General features: G+C 38.1%; 1 protein-coding gene across 1 annotated transcript; it reads left to right on the top strand.

Moving 5' to 3' along the window:
• Positions 1–27004, top strand: LOC149234895 (zinc transporter 5-like). Its single transcript, XM_089371988.1, has 3 exons — positions 1–748; positions 887–1039; positions 26533–27004. Exons 1-3 carry the CDS (start codon positions 158–160, stop codon positions 26821–26823), a joined length of 1035 nt encoding a protein of 344 aa, XP_089228114.1. The 5' UTR covers positions 1–157; the 3' UTR covers positions 26824–27004.

Here is a 27004-nt window from a genome sequence, read left to right as displayed (position 1 = left end):
AGATATATTTTCCTTTCGGAAAGCGAGATACTAATACGGCAGGCCTTATTTGTAGGGAAATATCATCTGAGAGCCGGGTGTTACTCCATACCATAAATCCGGTTTCTGAAGTGTTTGAATCAAAGTCTGAGGTCTGGATTTGATTTGTCTGTGAAGAATGGCATGTTCTTTTACCCTGAAATTTCTCATAGTTGCTTCAGCAATAGCGTCTTATTCCACTATTTCTGTGGTTGCTGCTAAAGAGGAAAATGATTGCTCCAGGAAAGAAAATTGCATAGACAATTCTACAGCTATTCTTCCTGTGAAGATCGGAGCAATCGCTTCTATTGTTGTGGGGATTACCATTGGGGTGTGTTTGCCTCTCTTAGGCCGAACCTTTACTTCTGTCAAGCCTGACAGAAACACATTTTTTGTGATTAGGGCTTTTGCTGCGGGTCTTTTTCTTGCAACTGCCGTGGTGCAATTTCTTCCTGGCGCCTTAAAGTTTCCTACCAGTGAATCTTCAGTATGGCGCAATATCCCATTGCCAGGGTTTCTAGCCATGTTTACGGCCCTGTGCACACTTATCGTGGATGCTCTGGCTACTGCTTACTCTCATTTGAAAGATCAGGAGAAACCGACTGATGAGGGTAAGGAGCCGACCGAGGATAAAGAGCTTGGAGGTAACGGCAAAGATTCAGACGGTCACGCCCATGGACAACAGGTCTCGCCATTGGACAGCAGGTCTCGCCATTGGGTCATTTCTACGGTAAAATCTTTTACTTTAATATATCCGATTTCTGAAAAATAAAGTTTTAATTTTTATTTACAGGCCATACAGTGAATAAAAATTCAGGGAACTTTGGATGTGACGGCTTTTTCTGATTTATTAGAGTTTATGGATCAGGTTTTAGAATTGGCTATAATTGCTCAGTCAGCTGTTGTTGGAATATCGGTGGGTGGAGCGGAAAGTTCATGGATGCTAATTAGAGCTTTAGCGGCAGCGTTTATACTTCAGCAATTTTGGGAAGGAATGAACCTCGGCGGATGCCTACTTCAGGTCACCATTTATTAATCTCTCAAATTTTCCCTTTTTTCTCAATTTAATCAGATATTTATGTTTTCTTTACCTCAAAGTGTAATCGGGCCTTTAATGCACCCGATAGCGGCCTCACCATACATACATGCCCATGCCATCCATCGTTTTCCGAGCGTTCGACGGCAACTTTTTCCGGGAACGGGTGACCCACCACCTCCTAGCCGGCACCCGCCGTGCTGGCGCATTTTCAAACGATCCCTTGCGCCAAACATTCATTTGCTCCATTAGCGCTCCCGGAACAGGGCCTCTGCAACTCTGTAGAGCATTCGTTTCTCCTACTCACGGTGCTGGCTCACCTCGCAGGTCCGCTCACGAATCCCATGCATACGAATCCCTGCTCACGATGCTGGCTCACCCCGTGCTATAAATCGTCTGCATTGGCAGCTCCCCAGCGTCTGGCGGAACAGATACATTCAAGGTCTCCATTTGGGCGCAGGTTCGAGCGACGCTGAAGGTGAGAGAATAGTAGGACCCTTTCTTTACCTCGATTCTTTGGGTCAGTCGTGCCTCGTTTCCAAGCCTCGCAGCGTGAACTCCATTTGGAACTATGAGCAGCATATCGCCTTGCTTTTGCCCGGAGGATATGTACTCCACGAAGCCCCCGATCTGCCAGAAGGGAATAGAATTCTTGCCGATGACCACTGTGCCGTTCATGGCGGAGGGCTTCGGGGCGTACTCGAAGTCCCCATTAAATTTTAAACTGTGACAATGTGCATTAACAAAACGCATACCATGATTAACAAAAACATTTCCCATCTTTATCATAGAATAGCATAGCGCTATTTGATGCCATTCAAATAAATCTCAGAGAATGCGTTGGAATTATAGATAGCCCTGAATGCCTGGAATTTTCTGGGGAAATCAACTGGTTGTTGATTAGGCCCATAGTTGGTTGCCTGTGAAGCAATCACATAGTAATTAGGATGTAATTAGTTCAGTCTGTTTATAAGAATTTGGAGCATAAGGCTGAAAGTTTAATGATGGTCTGATTTTTTTCAAATGATGGAATGGTGACCTACCTCAGAGCTTCATGGGTTTACAGAGCTTAACAAAGTGTTTCGTGGCAATCATAAAAACGCAATTTAATGGTGGGTGTAACCATACGAGCTGGGGCATGAATATTTCTTTAATTCTGGTGAATATTTGAAAGTTCTACAACACACACCGTTGAGTACCCTGTTCACTCAAGAGAGACTTTGGCATTACAGAAAATGAATTTGTAGGCCCAATGAATGGAAAGCTCTACACAAACAAGATGGAGAGCTCTACACAAACAAGATATCTGTGACAATTATAGCAAACATGATTTAATGGTGGGTCACTGGCTGTAACCATACAAGGTGGGAGCATAAATATTTTTCACCTCCTGTTGCATGTATCAGAATTCTACACAAGAAACCATTGAGTACCATGTTCATTTTCTCTGGATTACAGAAATGAATTTGTAGGCCCAATAAGTGGGGAGGGTTGAACTTTTAAGATTCAAATAATGGAACTCAGATTCTCTTCCTGAGTGAGTTTTACCAGTGTCAGATTCTCTGATCCATGCCTGTACTTAGACCAAAGTTGGGCTTGAATAGCAATTTAGTTTTAGCCAATTTTCAGGCTTGTCTTAACAGTTTATAGCCCTACCAAACTGGTAAGGAAGGGAAGCCAATGGTTGCACTGCTAGAGCTAAGAGGCATCACTGATATAAGAGTAGGAAGGAAGCCACTAGTGTATGTAGGTTTTCACAGTTAAACATCATGTTAAATTTTAAATTAGCTTCACATATTTGGAAGCAAGGAAACCATATCACTAAAGCAGAAGCATATTGTGATAAATTTGTATGGGAAATTGGGGATTATGAGAAGGAAATGGATTTTCTAGATCTTAAGATGAGTGGTCTCTTCTGAAAATCATATGATTCTGCAGGAAATGGATTCCTGGTATCAAATTAAAGATTTTCTAGATCCATGATAATCTCTTCTGAAAGTCATATGGTTCTATACAGAGGATGAGAGCAGGGATTGTTATGTTTGATTTGTCTCCATCTTAGTCCAATGGGTTGGCTTAACTCGTTGCTGCCAATCCTTAGACATTTGGCTAGTTTTGTATGAATAGGTTTCAATTTGAACAGATTTACTAGGAATGTCGTCCTCAACTATAGGGAAACATCCTTTAAATATCAAGGTTTCCTTGGAAAAATATATCTTTCCCCTCTTCTTGAATTAACAAAGGCCTCACAACCTCCTTTTCTCATCAAGAATGTGCAATATTTGTGTCTTCATCTTGGTCCAATTCACACAAATATCTGTCGGAAGCATACAATAACTTTCAATACTACTATCTTTGCGAAAAACTGCTGTTAGAGCATGTGAACAAAGCATTTTACTATTCTTGAGAGATGTAGTTGTGTTCTGCCTTGGCTGGACTGTATCTAGGGTTTCATTGAGTCATCATTTAAAGATGCATTAGTTTCTCAGAGGCTGTCGAAATCCAGGATCTCTTCTCCAACTGGGATGTATGCTCAATACTTGCCCATACCTTTGCCATATCTTTTTTAATGTTTTGGGTTTGCTTCCTTCACCCACATGTGCTTGTTCTTGCATGTTTTGATGTTTTTTTGGCATTCTGATGGGGTTCATTTTCACTTCCCATGACTTTATTTTTCACTTCCCTGTGCAAATCATTCTCGGGATGCTATCTATTTCTTTAGGTGGTTGATTACCTCCTCAAAGCACTTCACTAATACAAACTCCCCCTGCTTCATGTTGGATGATATCCTTCCTGTCCACACACTCAATAGAAACAGAATTCTAAGCATAAAATCAACAAATTATTTTGACCAAATTTGTTGCAACATGATTTTGACCAAAACATTTACTTTGAGCACTATTTGTATACCAAGCCTGTAGACTTTAACTCATAGACTGACAACGATAGCTGAAAGTGTAAACATCCAAAGGTACAGCAATAGTTCAAAAAGGCAACTTAAGAGGTAATTCTGGGTGGATTCAAAATGTTTCTACTTAGTGATAAATCCTTGCTATTTGGAAACAAGCCATGTGCTGGACTTTAGTTCATCTTAGCAAGCATAGGTATTAATATGATAATATCCATATGCCATACAACAAAACTCATCTAGGTTTACGGAAGGCAAGTTGTATGTCGTAACAGCATTTACATACCAATCTGAATGATGATTGGAAAGAAGATGAGAACAAGACTCAACGACAGAACCCAGCAGAACGTGGCAAAATTAAAAAAGAATGTAAAATATTACTAATGCAAAGAAGATACCTATTCAATCCTGTAAAGCTTATGAATAAAACCAAGTACAGGTTGACCAACCATCCAACAAGGTTGTCTATACTTAACCAGAAAGCCTTTATCTGTTAGGCACGTGACCATTCAAACATTTGGGGCACTTGAGTCATTAGAAAATGACTAGGGCTTATCACCTGTAAATATTTCAAGCAACTACAAAGACCAATTTTCTGTCCAGGCCACATAGCAAATCTCATTCCAGCAGCAAGTGCTATGATTAAATACAAAGCTATACAATAATCCCTAAAACCTGTTGGAATGTAATGTGAGAGTGTTGATGGATATTTTATTATTTATCACAGGCTGTACAAAACATAAATGTCCTACCAATAAATATATTCTATAAAACATAAATTAAAAACTCCCTTTTTCTAATACACTTCCTTTTACTATTAGTGCCACCCAATCAACACCTAAGTGAAAACCATTGGCACTAGGACTAAGAACTTTGTCCATCACTGCATCTGGCCCACCCGTGCAGCCATGACAGCCCATGATGAGCTAACATGTACTATGGGGAATCAAACCCTAGTGGGAATGTATCACTACCCCTACTTACTAAACAGGCAATCCCCCTAAATTAAATTAAAAGACTTTGGGTTCAAAAAAACAAATAGAGGAAAAAGGTGTCAAGCAAGCAAATTGAAATCATGTTGACCATAAAAGGTTGGGATAAGTGGTAGCTTTAGTCATTCTGAAATATATCTTTGTTTTTCAGATTACGTCAAATAAATGTTCTGTTTGTACAGTCAGGAATGTGAAGGAAGACCCTCCAGTGTCACAAGTTGCACATAAGCAAGCATGCACTTGGCAGCGAATTATCAAATTCACAATTAAAAGTTGCTTAGGTAGTATGCAAAGATTCTTTCAATAAGATGAGGAAACAACATTGAGAAAATGGGGTATTGATACCTTCCAAAGTTGTATCTACTTCATCCTGAAAATATTAGGCAAGGAAATGCTATATTACGAAGGGACATAAGCACAATTCATTAACTTCCATAGGCAGAACAGATGTTGGATGACAAAGGCAACAGGGCATGTTCATAGAAAAGCTCCCAGAAACTCTAGAGTTAGGGAAGAATATTAAGTCAGGCACCTTAAATGAACAGCTCCAAGAAGATCTGCCAGATCCTCCACACATGCATAGTGTCATAGACAATGGACATAGTTAGTTGAAGCAGTTCAAACATATTTCAGCACATATTAGCTCAATGCTGACCGTTGTTTAGAAAATTTTCTTCTTAAAAATAGAAGAAAGCAAGCATCAAATGAGGTACAAAATATTAAGAAACACCTAAACTAAACAGACCCACGAACAGAAGAATTAACAATCATTTGTAACAAATAGAGGATAAACTCTTAAAGGTTCGTGGCAAATTGATAAAGGGATAAATATTGACTCATAACAAATACTTTGCTAAGATTGCTAATGCTTTTCAGCCTTAAGTTTTATTTACTGTTCAAGTTGGAAGCAGCATTTTCTTTTTATCCTGGATCAACATCAAGCTTCAAAAGTTCACTAATTTGGCACTCAACTAGTTGAGATCCATGCAGAAACCAACTAACTCATTGTTGATTCTAACCAAAGGCTATCAAATTAGTACTATTTCCAAAATATGGGAAGCCAATACCACTTTCACAAGTCACAAATTGAACAGAAGAATTGGAGATGATATCGACTGAAAACCATAGAATTCTCCTCAGATCCCGAAAAATGGGTAATGTGCATCTTTCTTAGGTTAAATGAGACAGAGCAATGGGGCTAACGCTTTAAAAAAACTCCAAGAAAAATATCCTATGAAACTAAAATGAGTCCTCACTATTCCTGAATATGCAGAGCTAGGATAACTGTTGCTTCTCCATGGATCAAAAAGCAATGTTTGTAAGTAAGAGAAACAATCCACGCACAAACAGAGAAAAAAATATAGGTTACATCATCTGTAAGAAATGGTGAAGACAATGTGGTAAAACAGGGGTGTTACTTGGTACTTTTTACTGCAAACTGCAAACTGGGGGAGCTTTGTCCAGCAAACACCTTAAGGATATGGATAGTATCTCTCGAGACGGTCTACAATTTCAAATCTCTTCTTACTCATTTGACATGAGCCCTAATGTCAAAAGGGCAGTGAAACATTCAAACTTTTAGGAACATAAGATTGCATTAATTCTCACAGGCTGTGGAGAATACAAACACCGTACCTGGCATTCTGGCTGTCCAACTCTTTCAGGAAATTCGCCTTTGCTTGAGGGTTCTGTTGAAAATTGAGTTACATAGACAGAGGTTTCAGTAATAGGGTTGGGTCTTCAGAATATAAACCCATGTCATGATCCATATTTGTCAAGGAGTTGTTGGATTTTCTTTGCAGCGGATTTGCATGTTGTTATGTTTCTTTCAGCAATGTATTGATTATGCCAAGATGAAGCATTTGAAAGTCTATAATACTGCTCAAACTGCTCTTCGGAACAGCCATAAAGAGCAGCCTAGACTGTTCTACCATACTATGTACTAGACTGGACTATGAATGTCTAGACATCTTGGATGAGTTTATGATATATGTGACTGCTGTTGCATATATCTCTAGGTTGTTAGTTTTTATCAACCATGGTTTTCTTTTAAAAAATATAGAAAATATTACTAGAACAGTAGACTAACCCTTCTCAGTACAAGGCCCAATTATTGATTATCCTAACAGATTATTTCTTCTTCCCATGGTGCAGTTAGGCTGTCAATTAGCACTATTGGGCTAGTTTGTATTTTATGCCAATCCCATAACAACTTTCAGATTATCTGTATAAACAACATATAACTGATCTGAGCATTCCCACTTTTAGAATGGCGGATGTCATTAATGATGAAGAGCAGTTTAGTACATTATAAATAAGTGAATGAGCTAGCACAGTAGGTTAAGACGTGGTTGGTGAAAGCCATTAGGCATCTGCATCAGCTAACCTTTCATAAGAGCAGAGTGGAGAGGAGCAGAATTAGGCATTCCACTTTTCACTAATCTAATATGGTTATTGGAGTCTGCAATAACTAAGCTTTCATAAGATTGGAGTGAAGAGGAGAAGAGCTGGGCATTCCACTTTTCAATAAAAACAGAGTGGAGAGGAGAAGAGTTAGGCATTAGAAATACTCAATCATATTTTTGTCTATACACAGTTTAAGGTTTAAGTTCTTAATGTTGCTGCAACAACAAACACTCTCCCAAATGTGTGCCCCCCCAGATGTCTGTAAACAACACAAAAATTAACCATATAACCTACAAGCCAATGGCCCTTCTTGTGGAGCTTATCACTGGCAATAATTGATGGATATGCATTGCTTGTAAAGCCCAGTCTACGAAATTCTCTTGTTGTCAGTCTTTTTGTTGTAGCTGATGGGGTAAGGAGAAATTTACTGAACCAGGCAGTGGATCCATTATGCCTGCAGGATTTACTAATTCTCTCATTAAAAACTCATCTGAAAATTCATTATTGCAGGTTACTGCAACATTGACTTTTGCTGCTGCCTGTGCATAAGCGGGTACTACTATTCTCATTGGAAATGATTTAATAGAATGTGCCCAGAATCACTGTGCAAAATATGAAACTGCTACAGCTATCGAATTCTTGAGTTGGTTCATGGTTTCACCATCATTTTCTTTTTTACATTTTGGATGTTGGCAAAGAGGTAATATTTGGTGTGCCTTGTTGAAGAAGTCCATTCACACTTAACACCAGAAGTGTATGCAGCTTGATTTTTCCACGAGAATAAAGCTTTTTGCATCAAGCCAATTACCTTTTCGGGGTAATAATGTCCACTGGAAGTTTTGATATGGAAGACATATTAGAGCTAAGCTAAAGGTTACCTAGATTGTCTAGAGTCCATTTCTATATTAGCATGTTTTTTTTTAGGGACCTTGGACATATGTTGATATGCAATATTAAAGGCAGCCCCTTCAGGAACAACAAAAACATCCATATCATTGATTTAGATGCACCATACTTCCAATTGGAAATACCCAATCATATTTTTGTCTATACATAGTTTAAGGTTTAAGTTCTTAATGTTGCTGCAACAACAAACACTCTCCCAAATGTGTGACCCCCAGATGTCTGTAAACAACACAAAAACTAACCATATAACCTACAAGCCAATGGCCCTTCTCAGTACAAGGCCCAATTATTGATTATCCTAACAGATTATTTCTTCTTCCCATGGTGCAGTTAGGCTGTCAATTAGCACTATTGGGCTAGTTTGTATTTCATGCCAATCCCATAACAACTTTCAGATTATCTGTATAAACAACATATAACTGATCTGAGCATTCCCACTTTTGGAATGGCGGATGTCATTAATGATGAAGAGCAGTTTAGTACATTATAAATAAGTGAATGAGCTAGCACAGTAGGTTAAGACGTGGTTGGTGAAAGCCATTAGGCATCTGCATCAGCTAACCTTTCATAAGAGCAGAGTGGAGAGGAGCAGAATTAGGCATTCCACTTTTCACTAATCTAATATGGTTATTGGAGTCTGCAATAACTAAGCTTTCATAAGATTGGAGTGAAGAGGAGAAGAGCTGGGCATTCCACTTTTCAATAAAAACAGAGTGGAGAGGAGAAGAGTTAGGCATTAGAAATACTCAATCATATTTTTGTCTATACACAGTTTAAGGTTTAAGTTCTTAATGTTGCTGCAACAACAAACACTCTCCCAAATGTGTGCCCCCCCAGATGTCTGTAAACAACACAAAAATTAACCATATAACCTACAAGCCAATGGCCCTTCTTGTGGAGCTTATCACTGGCAATAATTGATGGATATGCATTGCTTGTAAAGCCCAGTCTACGAAATTCTCTTGTTGTCAGTCTTTTTGTTGTAGCTGATGGGGTAAGGAGAAATTTACTGAACCAGGCAGTGGATCCATTATGCCTGCAGGATTTACTAATTCTCTCATTAAAAACTCATCTGAAAATTCATTATTGCAGGTTACTGCAACATTGACTTTTGCTGCTGCCTGTGCATAAGCGGGTACTACTATTCTCATTGGAAATGATTTAATAGAATGTGCCCAGAATCACTGTGCAAAATATGAAACTGCTACAGCTATCGAATTCTTGAGTTGGTTCATGGTTTCACCATCATTTTCTTTTTTACATTTTGGATGTTGGCAAAGAGGTAATATTTGGTGTGCCTTGTTGAAGAAGTCCATTCACACTTAACACCAGAAGTGTATGCAGCTTGATTTTTCCACGAGAATAAAGCTTTTTGCATCAAGCCAATTACCTTTTCGGGGTAATAATGTCCACTGGAAGTTTTGATATGGAAGACATATTAGAGCTAAGCTAAAGGTTACCTAGATTGTCTAGAGTCCATTTCTATATTAGCATGTTTTTTTTTAGGGACCTTGGACATATGTTGATATGCAATATTAAAGGCAGCCCCTTCAGGAACAACAAAAACATCCATATCATTGATTTAGATGCACCATACTTCCAATTGGAAATACCCAATCATATTTTTGTCTATACATAGTTTAAGGTTTAAGTTCTTAATGTTGCTGCAACAACAAACACTCTCCCAAATGTGTGACCCCCAGATGTCTGTAAACAACACAAAAACTAACCATATAACCTACAAGCCAATGGCCCTTCTCAGTACAAGGCCCAATTATTGATTATCCTAACAGATTATTTCTTCTTCCCATGGTGCAGTTAGGCTGTCAATTAGCACTATTGGGCTAGTTTGTATTTCATGCCAATCCCATAACAACTTTCAGATTATCTGTATAAACAACATATAACTGATCTGAGCATTCCCACTTTTGGAATGGCGGATGTCATTAATGATGAAGAGCAGTTTAGTACATTATAAATAAGTGAATGAGCTAGCACAGTAGGTTAAGACGTGGTTGGTGAAAGCCATTAGGCATCTGCATCAGCTAACCTTTCATAAGAGCAGAGTGGAGAGGAGCAGAATTAGGCATTCCACTTTTCACTAATCTAATATGGTTATTGGAGTCTGCAATAACTAAGCTTTCATAAGATTGGAGTGAAGAGGAGAAGAGCTGGGCATTCCACTTTTCAATAAAAACAGAGTGGAGAGGAGAAGAGTTAGGCATTAGAAATACTCAATCATATTTTTGTCTATACACAGTTTAAGGTTTAAGTTCTTAATGTTGCTGCAACAACAAACACTCTCCCAAATGTGTGCCCCCCCAGATGTCTGTAAACAACACAAAAATTAACCATATAACCTACAAGCCAATGGCCCTTCTTGTGGAGCTTATCACTGGCAATAATTGATGGATATGCATTGCTTGTAAAGCCCAGTCTACGAAATTCTCTTGTTGTCAGTCTTTTTGTTGTAGCTGATGGGGTAAGGAGAAATTTACTGAACCAGGCAGTGGATCCATTATGCCTGCAGGATTTACTAATTCTCTCATTAAAAACTCATCTGAAAATTCACTATTGCAGGTTACTGCAACATTGACTTTTGCTGCTGCCTGTGCATAAGCGGGTACTACTATTCTCATTGGAAATGATTTAATAGAATGTGCCCAGAATCACTGTGCAAAATATGAAACTGCTACAGCTATCGAATTCTTGAGTTGGTTCATGGTTTCACCATCATTTTCTTTTTTACATTTTGGATGTTGGCAAAGAGGTAATATTTGGTGTGCCTTGTTGAAGAAGTCCATTCACACTTAACACCAGAAGTGTATGCAGCTTGATTTTTCCATGAGAATAAAGCTTTCTGCATCAAGCCAATTACCTTTTCGGGGTAATAATGTCCACTGGAAGTTTTGATATGGAAGACATATTAGAGCTAAGCTAAAGGTTACCTAGATTGTCTAGAGTCCATTTCTATATTAGCATGTTTTTTTTTAGGGACCTTGGACATATGTTGATATGCAATATTAAAGGCAGCCCCTTCAGGAACAACAAAAACATCCATATCATTGATTTAGATGCACCATACTTCCAATTGGAAATACCCAATCATATTTTTGTCTATACATAGTTTAAGGTTTAAGTTCTTAATGTTGCTGCAACAACAAACACTCTCCCAAATGTGTGACCCCCAGATGTCTGTAAACAACACAAAAACTAACCATATAACCTACAAGCCAATGGCCCTTCTCAGTACAAGGCCCAATTATTGATTATCCTAACAGATTATTTCTTCTTCCCATGGTGCAGTTAGGCTGTCAATTAGCACTATTGGGCTAGTTTGTATTTTATGCCAATCCCATAACAACTTTCAGATTATCTGTATAAACAACATATAACTGATCTGAGCATTCCCACTTTTGGAATGGCGGATGTCATTAATGATGAAGAGCAGTTTAGTACATTATAAATAAGTGAATGAGCTAGCACAGTAGGTTAAGACGTGGTTGGTGAAAGCCATTAGGCATCTGCATCAGCTAACCTTTCATAAGAGCAGAGTGGAGAGGAGCAGAATTAGGCATTCCACTTTTCACTAATCTAATATGGTTATTGGAGTCTGCAATAACTAAGCTTTCATAAGATTGGAGTGAAGAGGAGAAGAGCTGGGCATTCCACTTTTCAATAAAAACAGAGTGGAGAGGAGAAGAGTTAGGCATTAGAAATACTCAATCATATTTTTGTCTATACATAGTTTAAGGTTTAAGTTCTTAATGTTGCTGCAACAACAAACACTCTCCCAAATGTGTGCCCCCCCAGATGTCTGTAAACAACACAAAAATTAACCATATAACCTACAAGCCAATGGCCCTTCTTGTGGAGCTTATCACTGGCAATAATTGATGGATATGCATTGCTTGTAAAGCCCAGTCTACGAAATTCTCTTGTTGTCAGTCTTTTTGTTGTAGCTGATGGGGTAAGGAGAAATTTACTGAACCAGGCAGTGGATCCATTATGCCTGCAGGATTTACTAATTCTCTCATTAAAAACTCATCTGAAAATTCATTATTGCAGGTTACTGCAACATTGACTTTTGCTGCTGCCTGTGCATAAGCGGGTACTACTATTCTCATTGGAAATGATTTAATAGAATGTGCCCAGAATCACTGTGCAAAATATGAAACTGCTACAGCTATCGAATTCTTGAGTTGGTTCATGGTTTCACCATCATTTTCTTTTTTACATTTTGGATGTTGGCAAAGAGGTAATATTTGGTGTGCCTTGTTGAAGAAGTCCATTCACACTTAACACCAGAAGTGTATGCAGCTTGATTTTTCCACGAGAATAAAGCTTTTTGCATCAAGCCAATTACCTTTTCGGGGTAATAATGTCCACTGGAAGTTTTGATATGGAAGACATATTAGAGCTAAGCTAAAGGTTACCTAGATTGTCTAGAGTCCATTTCTATATTAGCATGTTTTTTTTTAGGGACCTTGGACATATGTTGATATGCAATATTAAAGGCAGCCCCTTCAGGAACAACAAAAACATCCATATCATTGATTTAGATGCACCATACTTCCAATTGGAAATACCCAATCATATTTTTGTCTATACATAGTTTAAGGTTTAAGTTCTTAATGTTGCTGCAACAACAAACACTCTCCCAAATGTGTGACCCCCAGATGTCTGTAAACAACACAAAAACTAACCATATAACCTACAAGCCAATGGCCCTTCTCAGTACAAGGCCCAATTATTGATTATCCTAACAGATTATTTCTTCTTCCCATGGTGCAGTTAGGCTGTCAATTAGCACTATTGGGCTAGTTTGTATTTCATGCCAATCCCATAACAACTTTCAGATTATCTGTATAAACAACATATAACTGATCTGAGCATTCCCACTTTTGGAATGGCGGATGTCATTAATGATGAAGAGCAGTTTAGTACATTATAAATAAGTGAATGAGCTAGCACAGTAGGTTAAGACGTGGTTGGTGAAAGCCATTAGGCATCTGCATCAGCTAACCTTTCATAAGAGCAGAGTGGAGAGGAGCAGAATTAGGCATTCCACTTTTCACTAATCTAATATGGTTATTGGAGTCTGCAATAACTAAGCTTTCATAAGATTGGAGTGAAGAGGAGAAGAGCTGGGCATTCCACTTTTCAATAAAAACAGAGTGGAGAGGAGAAGAGTTAGGCATTAGAAATACTCAATCATATTTTTGTCTATACATAGTTTAAGGTTTAAGTTCTTAATGTTGCTGCAACAACAAACACTCTCCCAAATGTGTGCCCCCCCAGATGTCTGTAAACAACACAAAAATTAACCATATAACCTACAAGCCAATGGCCCTTCTTGTGGAGCTTATCACTGGCAATAATTGATGGATATGCATTGCTTGTAAAGCCCAGTCTACGAAATTCTCTTGTTGTCAGTCTTTTTGTTGTAGCTGATGGGGTAAGGAGAAATTTACTGAACCAGGCAGTGGATCCATTATGCCTGCAGGATTTACTAATTCTCTCATAAAAAACTCATCTGAAAATTCACTATTGCAGGTTACTGCAACATTGACTTTTGCTGCTGCCTGTGCATAAGCGGGTACTACTATTCTCATTGGAAATGATTTAATAGAATGTGCCCAGAACCACTGTGCAAAATATGAAACTGCTACAGCTATCGAATTCTTGAGTTGGTTCATGGTTTCACCATCATTTTCTTTTTTACATTTTGGATGTTGGCAAAGAGGTAATATTTGGTGTGCCTTGTTGAAGAAGTCCATTCACACTTAACACCAGAAGTGTATGCAGCTTGATTTTTCCATGAGAATAAAGCTTTCTGCATCAAGCCAATTACCTTTTCGGGGTAATAATGTCCACTGGAAGTTTTGATATGGAAGACATATTAGAGCTAAGCTAAAGGTTACCTAGATTGTCTAGAGTCCATTTCTATATTAGCATGTTTTTTTTAGGGATCTTGGACATATGTTGATATGCAATATTAAGGGCAGCCCCTTCAGGAACAACAAAAACATCCATATCATTGATTTAGATGCACCATACTTCCAATTGGAAATACCCAATCATATTTTTGTCTATACATAGTTTAAGGTTTAAGTTCTTAATGTTGCTGCAACAACAAACACTCTCCCAAATGTGTGACCCCCAGATGTCTGTAAACAACACAAAAACTAACCATATAACCTACAAGCCAATGGCCCTTCTCAGTACAAGGCCCAATTATTGATTATCCTAACAGATTATTTCTTCTTCCCATGGTGCAGTTAGGCTGTCAATTAGCACTATTGGGCTAGTTTGTATTTCATGCCAATCCCATAACAACTTTCAGATTATCTGTATAAACAACATATAACTGATCTGAGCATTCCCACTTTTGGAATGGCGGATGTCATTAATGATGAAGAGCAGTTTAGTACATTATAAATAAGTGAATGAGCTAGCACAGTAGGTTAAGACGTGGTTGGTGAAAGCCATTAGGCATCTGCATCAGCTAACCTTTCATAAGAGCAGAGTGGAGAGGAGCAGAATTAGGCATTCCACTTTTCACTAATCTAATATGGTTATTGGAGTCTGCAATAACTAAGCTTTCATAAGATTGGAGTGAAGAGGAGAAGAGCTGGGCATTCCACTTTTCAATAAAAACAGAGTGGAGAGGAGAAGAGTTAGGCATTAGAAATACTCAATCATATTTTTGTCTATACATAGTTTAAGGTTTAAGTTCTTAATGTTGCTGCAACAACAAACACTCTCCCAAATGTGTGCCCCCCCAGATGTCTGTAAACAACACAAAAATTAACCATATAACCTACAAGCCAATGGCCCTTCTTGTGGAGCTTATCACTGGCAATAATTGATGGATATGCATTGCTTGTAAAGCCCAGTCTACGAAATTCTCTTGTTGTCAGTCTTTTTGTTGTAGCTGATGGGGTAAGGAGAAATTTACTGAACCAGGCAGTGGATCCATTATGCCTGCAGGATTTACTAATTCTCTCATTAAAAACTCATCTGAAAATTCATTATTGCAGGTTACTGCAACATTGACTTTTGCTGCTGCCTGTGCATAAGCGGGTACTACTATTCTCATTGGAAATGATTTAATAGAATGTGCCCAGAATCACTGTGCAAAATATGAAACTGCTACAGCTATCGAATTCTTGAGTTGGTTCATGGTTTCACCATCATTTTCTTTTTTACATTTTGGATGTTGGCAAAGAGGTAATATTTGGTGTGCCTTGTTGAAGAAGTCCATTCACACTTAACACCAGAAGTGTATGCAGCTTGATTTTTCCACGAGAATAAAGCTTTTTGCATCAAGCCAATTACCTTTTCGGGGTAATAATGTCCACTGGAAGTTTTGATATGGAAGACATATTAGAGCTAAGCTAAAGGTTACCTAGATTGTCTAGAGTCCATTTCTATATTAGCATGTTTTTTTTTAGGGACCTTGGACATATGTTGATATGCAATATTAAAGGCAGCCCCTTCAGGAACAACAAAAACATCCATATCATTGATTTAGATGCACCATACTTCCAATTGGAAATACCCAATCATATTTTTGTCTATACATAGTTTAAGGTTTAAGTTCTTAATGTTGCTGCAACAACAAACACTCTCCCAAATGTGTGACCCCCAGATGTCTGTAAACAACACAAAAACTAACCATATAACCTACAAGCCAATGGCCCTTCTCAGTACAAGGCCCAATTATTGATTATCCTAACAGATTATTTCTTCTTCCCATGGTGCAGTTAGGCTGTCAATTAGCACTATTGGGCTAGTTTGTATTTTATGCCAATCCCATAACAACTTTCAGATTATCTGTATAAACAACATATAACTGATCTGAGCATTCCCACTTTTGGAATGGCGGATGTCATTAATGATGAAGAGCAGTTTAGTACATTATAAATAAGTGAATGAGCTAGCACAGTAGGTTAAGACGTGGTTGGTGAAAGCCATTAGGCATCTGCATCAGCTAACCTTTCATAAGAGCAGAGTGGAGAGGAGCAGAATTAGGCATTCCACTTTTCACTAATCTAATATGGTTATTGGAGTCTGCAATAACTAAGCTTTCATAAGATTGGAGTGAAGAGGAGAAGAGCTGGGCATTCCACTTTTCAATAAAAACAGAGTGGAGAGGAGAAGAGTTAGGCATTAGAAATACTCAATCATATTTTTGTCTATACACAGTTTAAGGTTTAAGTTCTTAATGTTGCTGCAACAACAAACACTCTCCCAAATGTGTGCCCCCCCAGATGTCTGTAAACAACACAAAAATTAACCATATAACCTACAAGCCAATGGCCCTTCTTGTGGAGCTTATCACTGGCAATAATTGATGGATATGCATTGCTTGTAAAGCCCAGTCTACGAAATTCTCTTGTTGTCAGTCTTTTTGTTGTAGCTGATGGGGTAAGGAGAAATTTACTGAACCAGGCAGTGGATCCATTATGCCTGCAGGATTTACTAATTCTCTCATTAAAAACTCATCTGAAAATTCATTATTGCAGGTTACTGCAACATTGACTTTTGCTGCTGCCTGTGCATAAGCGGGTACTACTATTCTCATTGGAAATGATTTAATAGAATGTGCCCAGAATCACTGTGCAAAATATGAAACTGCTACAGCTATCGAATTCTTGAGTTGGTTCATGGTTTCACCATCATTTTCTTTTTTACACATTGGATGTTGGCAAAGAGGTAATATTTGGTGTGCCTTGTTGAAGAAGTCCATTCACACTTAACACCAGAAGTGTATGCAGCTTGATTTTTCCACGAGAATAAAGCTTTTTGCATCAAGCCAATTACCTTTTCGGGGTAATAATGTCCACTGGAAGTTTTGATATGGAAGACATATTAGAGCTAAGCTAAAGGTTACCTAGATTGTCTAGAGTCCATTTCTATATTAGCATGTTTTTTTTAGGGATCTTGGACATATGTTGATATGCAATATTAAGGGCAGCCCCTTCAGGAACAACAAAAACATCCATATCATTGATTTAGATGCACCATACTTCCAATTGGAAATACCCAATCATATTTTTGTCTATACATAGTTTAAGGTTTAAGTTCTTAATGTTGCTGCAACAACAAACACTCTCCCAAATGTGTGACCCCCAGATGTCTGTAAACAACACAAAAACTAACCATATAACCTACAAGCCAATGGCCCTTCTTGTGGAGCTTATCACTGGCAATAATTGATGGATATGCATTGCTTGTAAAGCCCAGTCTACGAAATTCTCTTGTTGTCAGTCTTTTTGTTGTAGCTGATGGGGTAAGGAGAAATTTACTGAACCAGGCAGTGGATCCATTATGCCTGTAGGATTTACTAATTTTCTCATAAAAAATTCATCTGAAAATTCACTATTGCGGGTTACTGCAACATTGACTTTTGCTGCTGCCTGTGCATAAGCGGGCACTACTGTAAGATACAACCAAGTTAAATCAATTTGAGAGCAAGGTTGTTTTAAGAACACAATCTGTCAGAATGATATCGTTACAGTTATGACTCATGAGCAATGTTTTAAGACTCCGACTCCGACTCCGACTCGGCCGAGGATCGACTCCGACTCCGACTCCGAAACGGTAATGACTCGGCCGGCTCGATTTCAATGACTCGGTCGTTGTAAAAAATACATTAAATATTTTTTTTAATTATAAAAAAACATAATTTTAAAGATTTTAAACATAATTTTAAAGATTTTCATTCATGTTTCCAAACACACAGCATTATAATATAGATGGAAGACAACATATGATCAAAGTAGGCTCATGAACCAATCCATTATATCAAAATGGTACCCAATGGCAATACATAGTCAACTGTCATACATGATCGAAGACTCAAAACAAAAAACACATAACCAAGGAGGCTAGAAATTGCCTCTACAACAAAAGTAAACTGTGACGGTGACCAGACTCCAGTACTAGTACTACAGTACTACTGGGCCACTGGCTAGTAGCTACTGTCAGAGGAGCCAAGATCACGTCGATCAATCTCTGGATCATCATCATCAGAGTCGGACAGGGGGCCCCATGGCTCCTCCTCATCATCATCATCCCCAACTGCAACTGTAGAAGTGGTACCACTAGCAGGCTGTGCAACTGCAGCAGATGCAAGCTGAGATAGAGTAGATATGCAGCTGAGCTTCTGTCGTGGTTGAGCAGAGGAAGCACCTACAACTGGAGTCCCTGCTGGCTATGAGACTGAGGCTGGTGGATTGGGATCTGTATTCAACTGAATAGGCTGAAGTTGAACAGCATGTTCAAGTTCAATTGATGTCTCCAGATCTAAATCTAAATCAAGATCCTCATCAGGATCAAACTCTGCTAGACAACTCTCCACTACCCAATCTGATGTTGGATCAATGTCTTCCAACACAATGGGATCTGAATCAGGTCTTTTGTTCAGCAAATGGTTTCGTCTGAGCCGAAGGTTGTATTGGACAAAAACTAGATCATTTAACCGTTTTTGATCCAAACAATTTCTCTTCTTTGTGTGAATCCTCTCAAAGACAGCCCAATTGCGCTCACACCCAGATGCGCTGCAAGTTTGACTCAAAATACGAATTGCAAACCTTTGCAATTCAGGACAATGGCCACCAAAGGCCTCCCACCATTGTGCTGCAAAAAACATAGGAGTGTAATGAGTTAGCTCAACAAAATTACAAATTATATCTAACTTTCAAATTATAAACGATTTAACAAACTTTAAAAAAAAGTAAAACTATTAAGAATTTGAAAATTGAAATTTTTGTTTACCTGGCTCATATGCTTCTCTTGCAATCTTTGCTAGGTTCTTCCCAAAGGTACCTGCTGCATTGCTGAAGATATTGGCCTGTCGGTGTATCTCCAGCTGATCAGACTCCAATGGGATCATGCGTTCAATGCAATCAACCAGTCCATCTCTGACCTACCCCCTCAAAGCTCCTGACTCCTTAGCTTTATAATGATACAGTGGGTTCAAAAAATACCCAGCTGCATGTATAGGGCGATGGAGTTGATTGTTCCATCTTTCATCAATGATTGCCCAAATGGGCCCATACTTTGCCACTCTATCCTTGTATACCGTCTTTATTTGCTCCTTTGCTTGATCCATAGCCTCATAAATGAAGCCCATAGCCAACCTTTCCCCATCCACCAACCGCAACACGTTAACTAGTGGCTCAGCAAGCTTCACAATCTCTGCTGCCTTTTTCCAAAAAGTTTCTTCATGGACTTTCCTTTTCAATTCTTTGCCTTTTGGTTTGTTAGACCAATTGCTTTGATTCCATTCATCACTAGAAAACATCTTTTGCAAGTTTCTATGTTGGGAAAGCATAGATTGCAATGTCAAAAAATGTGTAGCAAATCTAGTGATGGCAGGCCTAATAATATCCTTGTCCCCAGTGTGTTTCCTCATGAGGCTCAAAACCAATGTATGATTGTAGATAAATTTTGTTATGCTTTTGGCATGATCTATAGTGTTTTTGACCCAATCTAATTTTCCAATATCCTCAAGCATGAGGTCTATGCAATGTGCAGCGCATGGGGTCCAAAATATGGTCTTGTGTTTTTCCTCTAACAGTTTACCAGCAAGAACATAGTTAGAGGCGTTATTTGTGATGATTTGAACAACATTAGCCACCCCCACCTCCTCAACAACCTGATCCAATAGCTGAAACAACAAGTGGCCATCTTTTATCTTATTAGATGCATCGACTGATTTTAAAAACATGGTTCCCTGTGGGCAGAAGACAAGAAAGTTTATGATGGTACGGTTTCTTTGATCAGTCCATCCATCTGACATGATGGTACACCCTGTTCTTGCCCATGAGTCCCTGAACTCTTGCAAATACTCATTAATGGATTAAATTTCTTTCTGCAAACGAAACCCCCTTAGCTCATGCATAGTAGGGCCTTTGAAGCCTTTTCCAGCAACATGTATGGCATCAAATATAGGCTCATAATATGGTGAACGAGCAGCATTAAAGGGGATATCAGCATCATACCACCATCTAGCTATGTAATCCCAAGCAGTCTCCCTTAATTCTTTCTTCCAATGGTCATCTAAAGTGGGCTGCATTTGAGTTTTACTAACTTCAGGACCATGTGCATCTGATGGAGAGGAGGGAGTGAAATAAATTTTGATAGTCACATCACCCTTTTTCAAATTCATTCTACCTTTTCCCTTATCTTGAACAGAACCAAAAGAGGGAGGAACATATTGGAAAGGGTTGGATGCCTCAGTTTGAGGGATAGAGGAAGAACCTTCAAAATCATAGTGGGGGTTGGTAGCCATCATTTTTTGTATCTCCCTCTTCCTCCCAATTTCAGCCTGTATGTCTTTTTGCCTAGCCTTATCTTCTTTAAATTTCTCAAAGCTGGCCAACAAATTCTTTCTAATCTCCCTAATTTCTGGTGAGGAACATGGGGTAATTTGGCCTCTAATCCCTACCAAGTGTTGTTTCAGCCTATTAATGCCCCCAGGACCTTCCTTAATTTTCCTATGGCAAAATTTGCATTGCATTTGACTATCAACCATTTCAACATATGCCCAAGCAGGATCTCTTGCTCTAGGTGCCATTTTTTGACTAAGAAATGAAAGCAAACAATCTGAAAATGACAAAAAAAAACATTGATTCAATGTTCATTTATTTGACAAAAAACACTCTCTAAGCTTTCTAGATATGCACCTAAAATTTACTAAGCATAAACCAATGTTGTTAAAAGCGCGATCGGGATTAAATCGGCGCGGGGAACGAATCGGAAAAATCGGGAAAAAATCGGAAAAAAGCGGGAAAAAATCGTTTGGTACAAAAATATCATTTTTTTTTCATTTTTTTTCAATTTTTTTAATATCTAAACCATCTACAACATAAAATAAATACATTGACACATAAATATGATAAAAAAACTAATATATAAGATGTTTAATATCATTTCTAGCGCTAAAATCACACATAACATTGAATCATGTCCTGAATAGTAAGTCCCAACTCAGCCTCAAAATATCAACAAAAAATATGATAATGTATCTCATCATGTCATAATGTCATATACAATAAAATGAAAGTCTAATCCTATTGATTTCCTCTGCCCCTCTTGCGAGAAAATGCCACAGCTTTCCCTTTCCCTCTAGATGTAGATGCTGGTGCCCGTGCAGGTGGAAATGGCAGTGGAGTCTGATGTGATCTAGACGTTGAAGAACTAGAAGTAGGAGCTATAGGAGGTAGACCACGTCCTCTACTGGTGGCAGGGGTAGCCCGGGCAGGTGGTGTCACCTGGAAACATTACAATCTCCCAATCCTGAAATCCTGAAAAACTGATAAGTCTGCTGGATTTTAAATGAAATCTAAAATTCTACTTTCTCCATATGAAATCCAATGAGGCTGGAACCACTCTCAAACATCCTGAGTCATTTCATGGTAATGTTAAAAATTTAAGTAAAAGGATGAAAATGAAGATTAAGGAGAATGTCACTTTTACTTTAAGAATTTAACATTACCATGAATAGCATATCCATACTAGGGCCTAGACTTGATCATTAAGCTACCCCACTCAAAAATTATTTGTTTCTTTCAAAAAACATTGCATGAAAAAACCCAAAAAAAGTTATAAAACTATGCTGTCCTGAGCCCCCACGATTTTTTCGTTAAAAATCGCGCTTTTTTCGAAAAAATCGCGATTTTTTGAAAAAAACACGATTTTTTCAGTAAAAATCGGCAAAAAAAAAAGTAGGCGATTTTTTCGTATAAAAATCGCGATTTGATCGGCAAGCTGAAAAAATCGCGATTTTTTCATTAAATCGCGATTTAATCGCGCTTTTAACAACACTGGCATAAACAGATTTATAGAGGTGGAAAAAAATACTTCCAGGCACAAATTGCCTCTTCAAGCTTGCTCCAAGAATCAGCTCCTCAATGCTGCTCCAAATGGCTGCCCAAGAAGCTCCTCACTCTAGCTACAATGCTCCTCCAAGACTCCTCACTGCTGCTCCAAAACAAGCTCAAGAACTGCTCACTAACTCTCAAAGAAGACTCTCACTCAAATGCATAAGACTGCTGTGAGTGAATGAGAGCACTTGGGTGTGTTAAATAGGGTTTGGGAGGGGGAAATGGACCCCAAAAATCATTTAGCATATTCATATAGCTGTTTGGGGTCCAAACCAAACAAAAAACATTTAAAAAATACATTAAAAAAGTACATTTGTTTGCTGTTTACGCGCCTGGGCCATTCCTTTGTGACTCGGCCGAGTCATATCGGAAACGGCCAGGTTGGCCGAGTCATATCGGAAACGGCCGGGTTGGCCGAGTCACCCATGACTCGGCCGAGTCATTCAATGACTCGGTCGAGTCATGGGTGACTCGGCCAACCGGACCGTTTCCTAGGCCGAGTCACAATCCTTGCAACTGAATCGGATCAAGCCGGCCGTTTCGGTTTCGAAACGGCCGTTTCTTAAAACAGGGCTCATGAGGTCTGATGCCTATTCCTAGTGAAACTTACTTATTATCCATGGATAACGGGGATTAGGTTTACCTCAGAAAATTCCATTTTGGCATACTGATAGCAGGAATAGACTATTTAAGAAGGAGCAAGATTTCTGTATAGATAGTGTGCCAATTCAGTCAATTTTATGTTTAGGTTCATTACTCATGAAGTCTGGCTCCAATCTCTCAAAAAGATTAAGTTTGCAGTGACTGGTATCAGTAATTTCTTTTGATATCAATGTTTGATATCAGAATTTTCAACTATTTTATGGCCGGAGCAGGTTATGGCAAGGAAGTTAATGGATGATCTATTTTATGGCTAGAGCAGGTTATGGCAAGGAAGTTAATGGATGACCTCAACAAGGACCAACCTCTCTAGCTCTTGCAATTTTTTCAAGGGCTAATGTATGTAGGTCCCTCCTCTGCCCCTTTAAATATTTTCAAGGTTCACGGTCGTGGAGCTATATGCATGTTCTGGCTCTAATGCATGTTGGTCCCTCTAGACCTCACAAATTTTTCAAGCTTAGTTCATAGTCGTGGAGCTACATGCATGTTCTGCCTCTGAATAAATTGTTTCCTGGGGAAGCTCTTTCTCGAAGTGGATGTCTTTAGGTTCCTTATGCCGTAGAAGATTTCTCCTGAGTGACATTTTTTTTCTCCAATTTAAGGTTGTTGCTATTGAAATACGCATTATGAGATGCTGCCTCCAGTACTCGGAAGCTTTCTGTCTTGCAATTGCAGAATGTAAGGTTGTTGCTATTGAAATACACATTATGAGATGCTGCCTCCAGTTCTCGGGAGCTTTCTGTCTTGCATTTGCAGAAGGTAAGGTTGTTGCTATTAAAATACGCATTATGAGATGCTGCCTCCAGTACTCGGAAGCTTTCTGTCTTGCATTTGCAGAAGGGACTATTGAGACAACATCACCATTTGCAGAAGGGACTACTGAGACAACATACACTGGCAGAAAGGATTATTGAGATAAAATAACCATTTGCGGAAGGGATTACTGAGACAGCATAGTTTTGCACAACTTGTTATCTTCAATCCCAGAAGAAAAATAGCGAAAAAGAAAAAAACATCTATTTTCAAATATTTTATGGCAAATTTCACTCCAAAAAATTCTTATTTTCATGACCACTAGGATTCACCCTTTCCCTGCCCAAACTCATGCTTAACATTATATTCCCTTAAATTGTAAGCATCACATATATGTAAATAATGTGTAGTCTACCATGTATAATAGTGCAGCAGATCCATATATGCACCAATGAAATTATATAAACAGAAAATATTCTGGACATAAAAACTTTACATCAACGCAGATTAGAATCTGGATTCTGAAATAAAGGGATATAATTTTGAACCGTGTACCAAATTACCAATTGCAGATGATAAAACATTGCATACTTTGTGCTATTACCATGGCATCTAGGTTATCAGAGCATGCATCCATGTTACTATCAATAAAACATGCATGTTTTGTGCTATTACTGCAGCATCTAGGTTATAAGAGCAGGCATCCAAGTTATAATTGAAGGAAATATATGGTTCTGCAATCAAAATCTGCTCGCAAGAATGCAAGCATGTTACTGCTATTGGTCTAGTATATCTCAGTTTTTGTTGTTGCTGTATCCGACTTGTGTGTGAACATCAGTCCAAGCTTGTCACTCTCATTAACAAAGGAAACAGAGGGTTCCGAGTTGGACATTTGTTTGTGGGCCACAGTCTAAGCAACAGAAGCCACAAGGACTTCAGCACCGTGAGAGCAAGGATTCAACACCGTGAGCGGACCTGCGAGGTGAGCCAACACTGTGAGCAGGAGAAACGAATGCTCGAGAGGGTTGCAGAGGACCTGTTCCGGGAGCGTGAATGGAGCAAATGAATGTTTGGCGAGAGGGGTCGTTTGAAAATGCGCTAGCACAGCGGGTGTCAGCTCGGAGGTGGTGGGTCACCCGTTCCGGGAAAAAGTTGCCATCGAGCTCCAGGAGAAACGATGGATGGCATGGGCATGTATGTATGGTGAGGCCACTATCGGGTGCATTAAAGGCCCGATAGCAGGCTGGTTAGCTCATTAAGTTGAACTCAGATTGGGGCCAGTTTGTCTATTGCACGAAAAAAAGGATAAACTTTTAGCGGGGGGGATGCCATTACTAGTATTGTGGAGACATGCTATCACTGAAAATTGTGTGAGGTTAGGTCGATTTTGAATGCCTTTTGGGATTTTATTTTTTTGTTTTTTCCATGAGGTTTGAATTATAGACCCGCAAACCCCAACCAACAAGTCTACACTTCATAGCTTTCTTCTTCAAATTAAACAAGTATACACTTCATAGCTTTCTTCCTCAAATTAAACATTTATTTTCCTGAAAAATATCATTATACTTCATATGAAAAATCTACATGTTTATAAGACTCTGCAAACACATCAATGACAACCATTTTGAAGCCATTACCATAACACTTATAATATCATTTATAAGAACTAAATCTACGTAAACAAGATAAAAATTTGCAATGACAACCATTTTGAAGCCATTACCATAACACTTATAATATCATTTATAAGAACTAAATCTACGTAAACAAGATAAAAATAATTTTTCCTAACCATCTATAATAAATCTAATTAACAAATTCACCCAAATAAACTACCATTTAAACATTCAAACTTTTTAACAATAATCAACAATTAGCAATATTGTTTTTATTGAGCAATAATCAGATATCATTAATGTTACATTGTTTCTCTGATTTCAAATATGATTCAAACTGTTTTAAAATTAATTTGTTGTCATGATTATATTGTTCAAATTATTTTAACTGTAATTAGTTGTTTTATAAATGTTTTATTGTTGGGTGGGTTTTCTCTGGTCTAATTTCTTTAGAATCTGGCAGGAATTTATTGAAATTACAAGTTTGATGGGTAACTCCTACACAATGGAAGTGCCCAAGGAGTTTTTCAGGGTGTTGAACCCATATATAGTCAAAAAACCAGTTTAAATAACACACCCAATTTCACTTCAATTTTTTCCACCCACCCAATTCCGGCTCCTGAAAGTCTAAAAAATTACACTAAAAACAACTCCCCAATTTATTAGTTTATCAGAAATAACATCAAGCTAAAAAGTTCATTAATAAAATGCCCTTTTTGCTATCTTCACTAGTTTTTGCTTCAACCTATTTTTCAATTTTTTCATTATTCTTATTTTTTTTAATACATTTGTGTGATTCTCTGATCCCATTTCACTAATTTAGTTTATTTGTATATTTGAAATAACATCAAGCAAGAGGGTTTCAGTAATAAATGCGCTTCTATACCCACTAATTTATTGGTTTACGGAGAACATATTTTTTTTCAAAATTTTCATTATTCTTGGAAAAACAAAAATAAAAACAAAAACAGTCGCAACATTGTTTTTTTTACTACATTTACTGCTTTACGAGAGATCACACCCAAATACAAGACATCCTTAAAATTTCCCATTATTTAGAAAATAATCATTATCTGCTTTACGAGAGATCACACTCAAATACAAGACATCCTTAAAATTTCCCATTATTTAGAAAATAATCATTATCGCTCACACTCAAATCTAAGGCATCTTTGAATTTTTCCATTAATTTTTTTTTTTCTTCAAAATGCCCTTTTCACTGCTTTACTGGTTTGTTGTTTTATTAGAGATCACAACCAATATAAAACATCCTTGAATTTTTCCCTTATTTCAGGAAAAGGATAACAAATTGTGTTTGTTTATTTTGTGTGCCAAACAGGAGGGTTTCAATAATAACTTTCCAGTTGTTTCATCAATACTTGGCTTTTTGGCGGGTGCTACAACAGGTATTGGACTGCTATCATCCGATAGCAGCCGAGCAGTAGTGATTGTTGAAAGAGTATTTATCATCGGATCTGCAGGAGTTATGGTTTACATGTGTTTGGTGGATCTTTCTGCTGCGTATTTTTCCAAGTCAGAGACGCAAAAGAGAGGAGCGATTCAGATATGGGCATACATGGTTCTCCTTTTGGGGTTGGGGGTTTTCTTTTTAGTCATCAAATGGACTTGAAATTACCATACCATATATATATATATATATAAACGAAGGACATTGAATTTTGAAGAGAATACTAAACCAATATTCCGTCGCCTATGAGACCTTTATCTTTTACTTTATGTATAACTGAATTTATACGGCTTATTGTAATATCCACTTGTTTGACCTTAACTATATCTAAGTATTGGATTTA

This window comes from Pinus tabuliformis, chromosome 8, assembly GCF_031772625.1.
Source record: "Pinus tabuliformis cultivar Carrire ecotype Pingquan chromosome 8, CPIR1, whole genome shotgun sequence".
Classification (NCBI taxonomy): Eukaryota; Viridiplantae; Streptophyta; class Pinopsida; order Pinales; family Pinaceae; genus Pinus; species Pinus tabuliformis.
This window is presented reverse-complemented; position numbering and strand designations above follow the sequence as displayed.

Coding starts and splice junctions, on each gene's coding strand:
- LOC149234895 (XM_089371988.1), top strand. CDS start 158: ATGGCATGTTCTTTTACCCTGAAATTTCTCATAGTTGCTTCAGCAATA. Junction 749..886: donor GCCATTGGGTCATTTCTACG/GTAAAATCTTTT, acceptor TTTATGGATCAG/GTTTTAGAATTGGCTATAAT. Junction 1,040..26,532: donor TCGGCGGATGCCTACTTCAG/GTCACCATTTAT, acceptor TGTGCCAAACAG/GAGGGTTTCAATAATAACTT.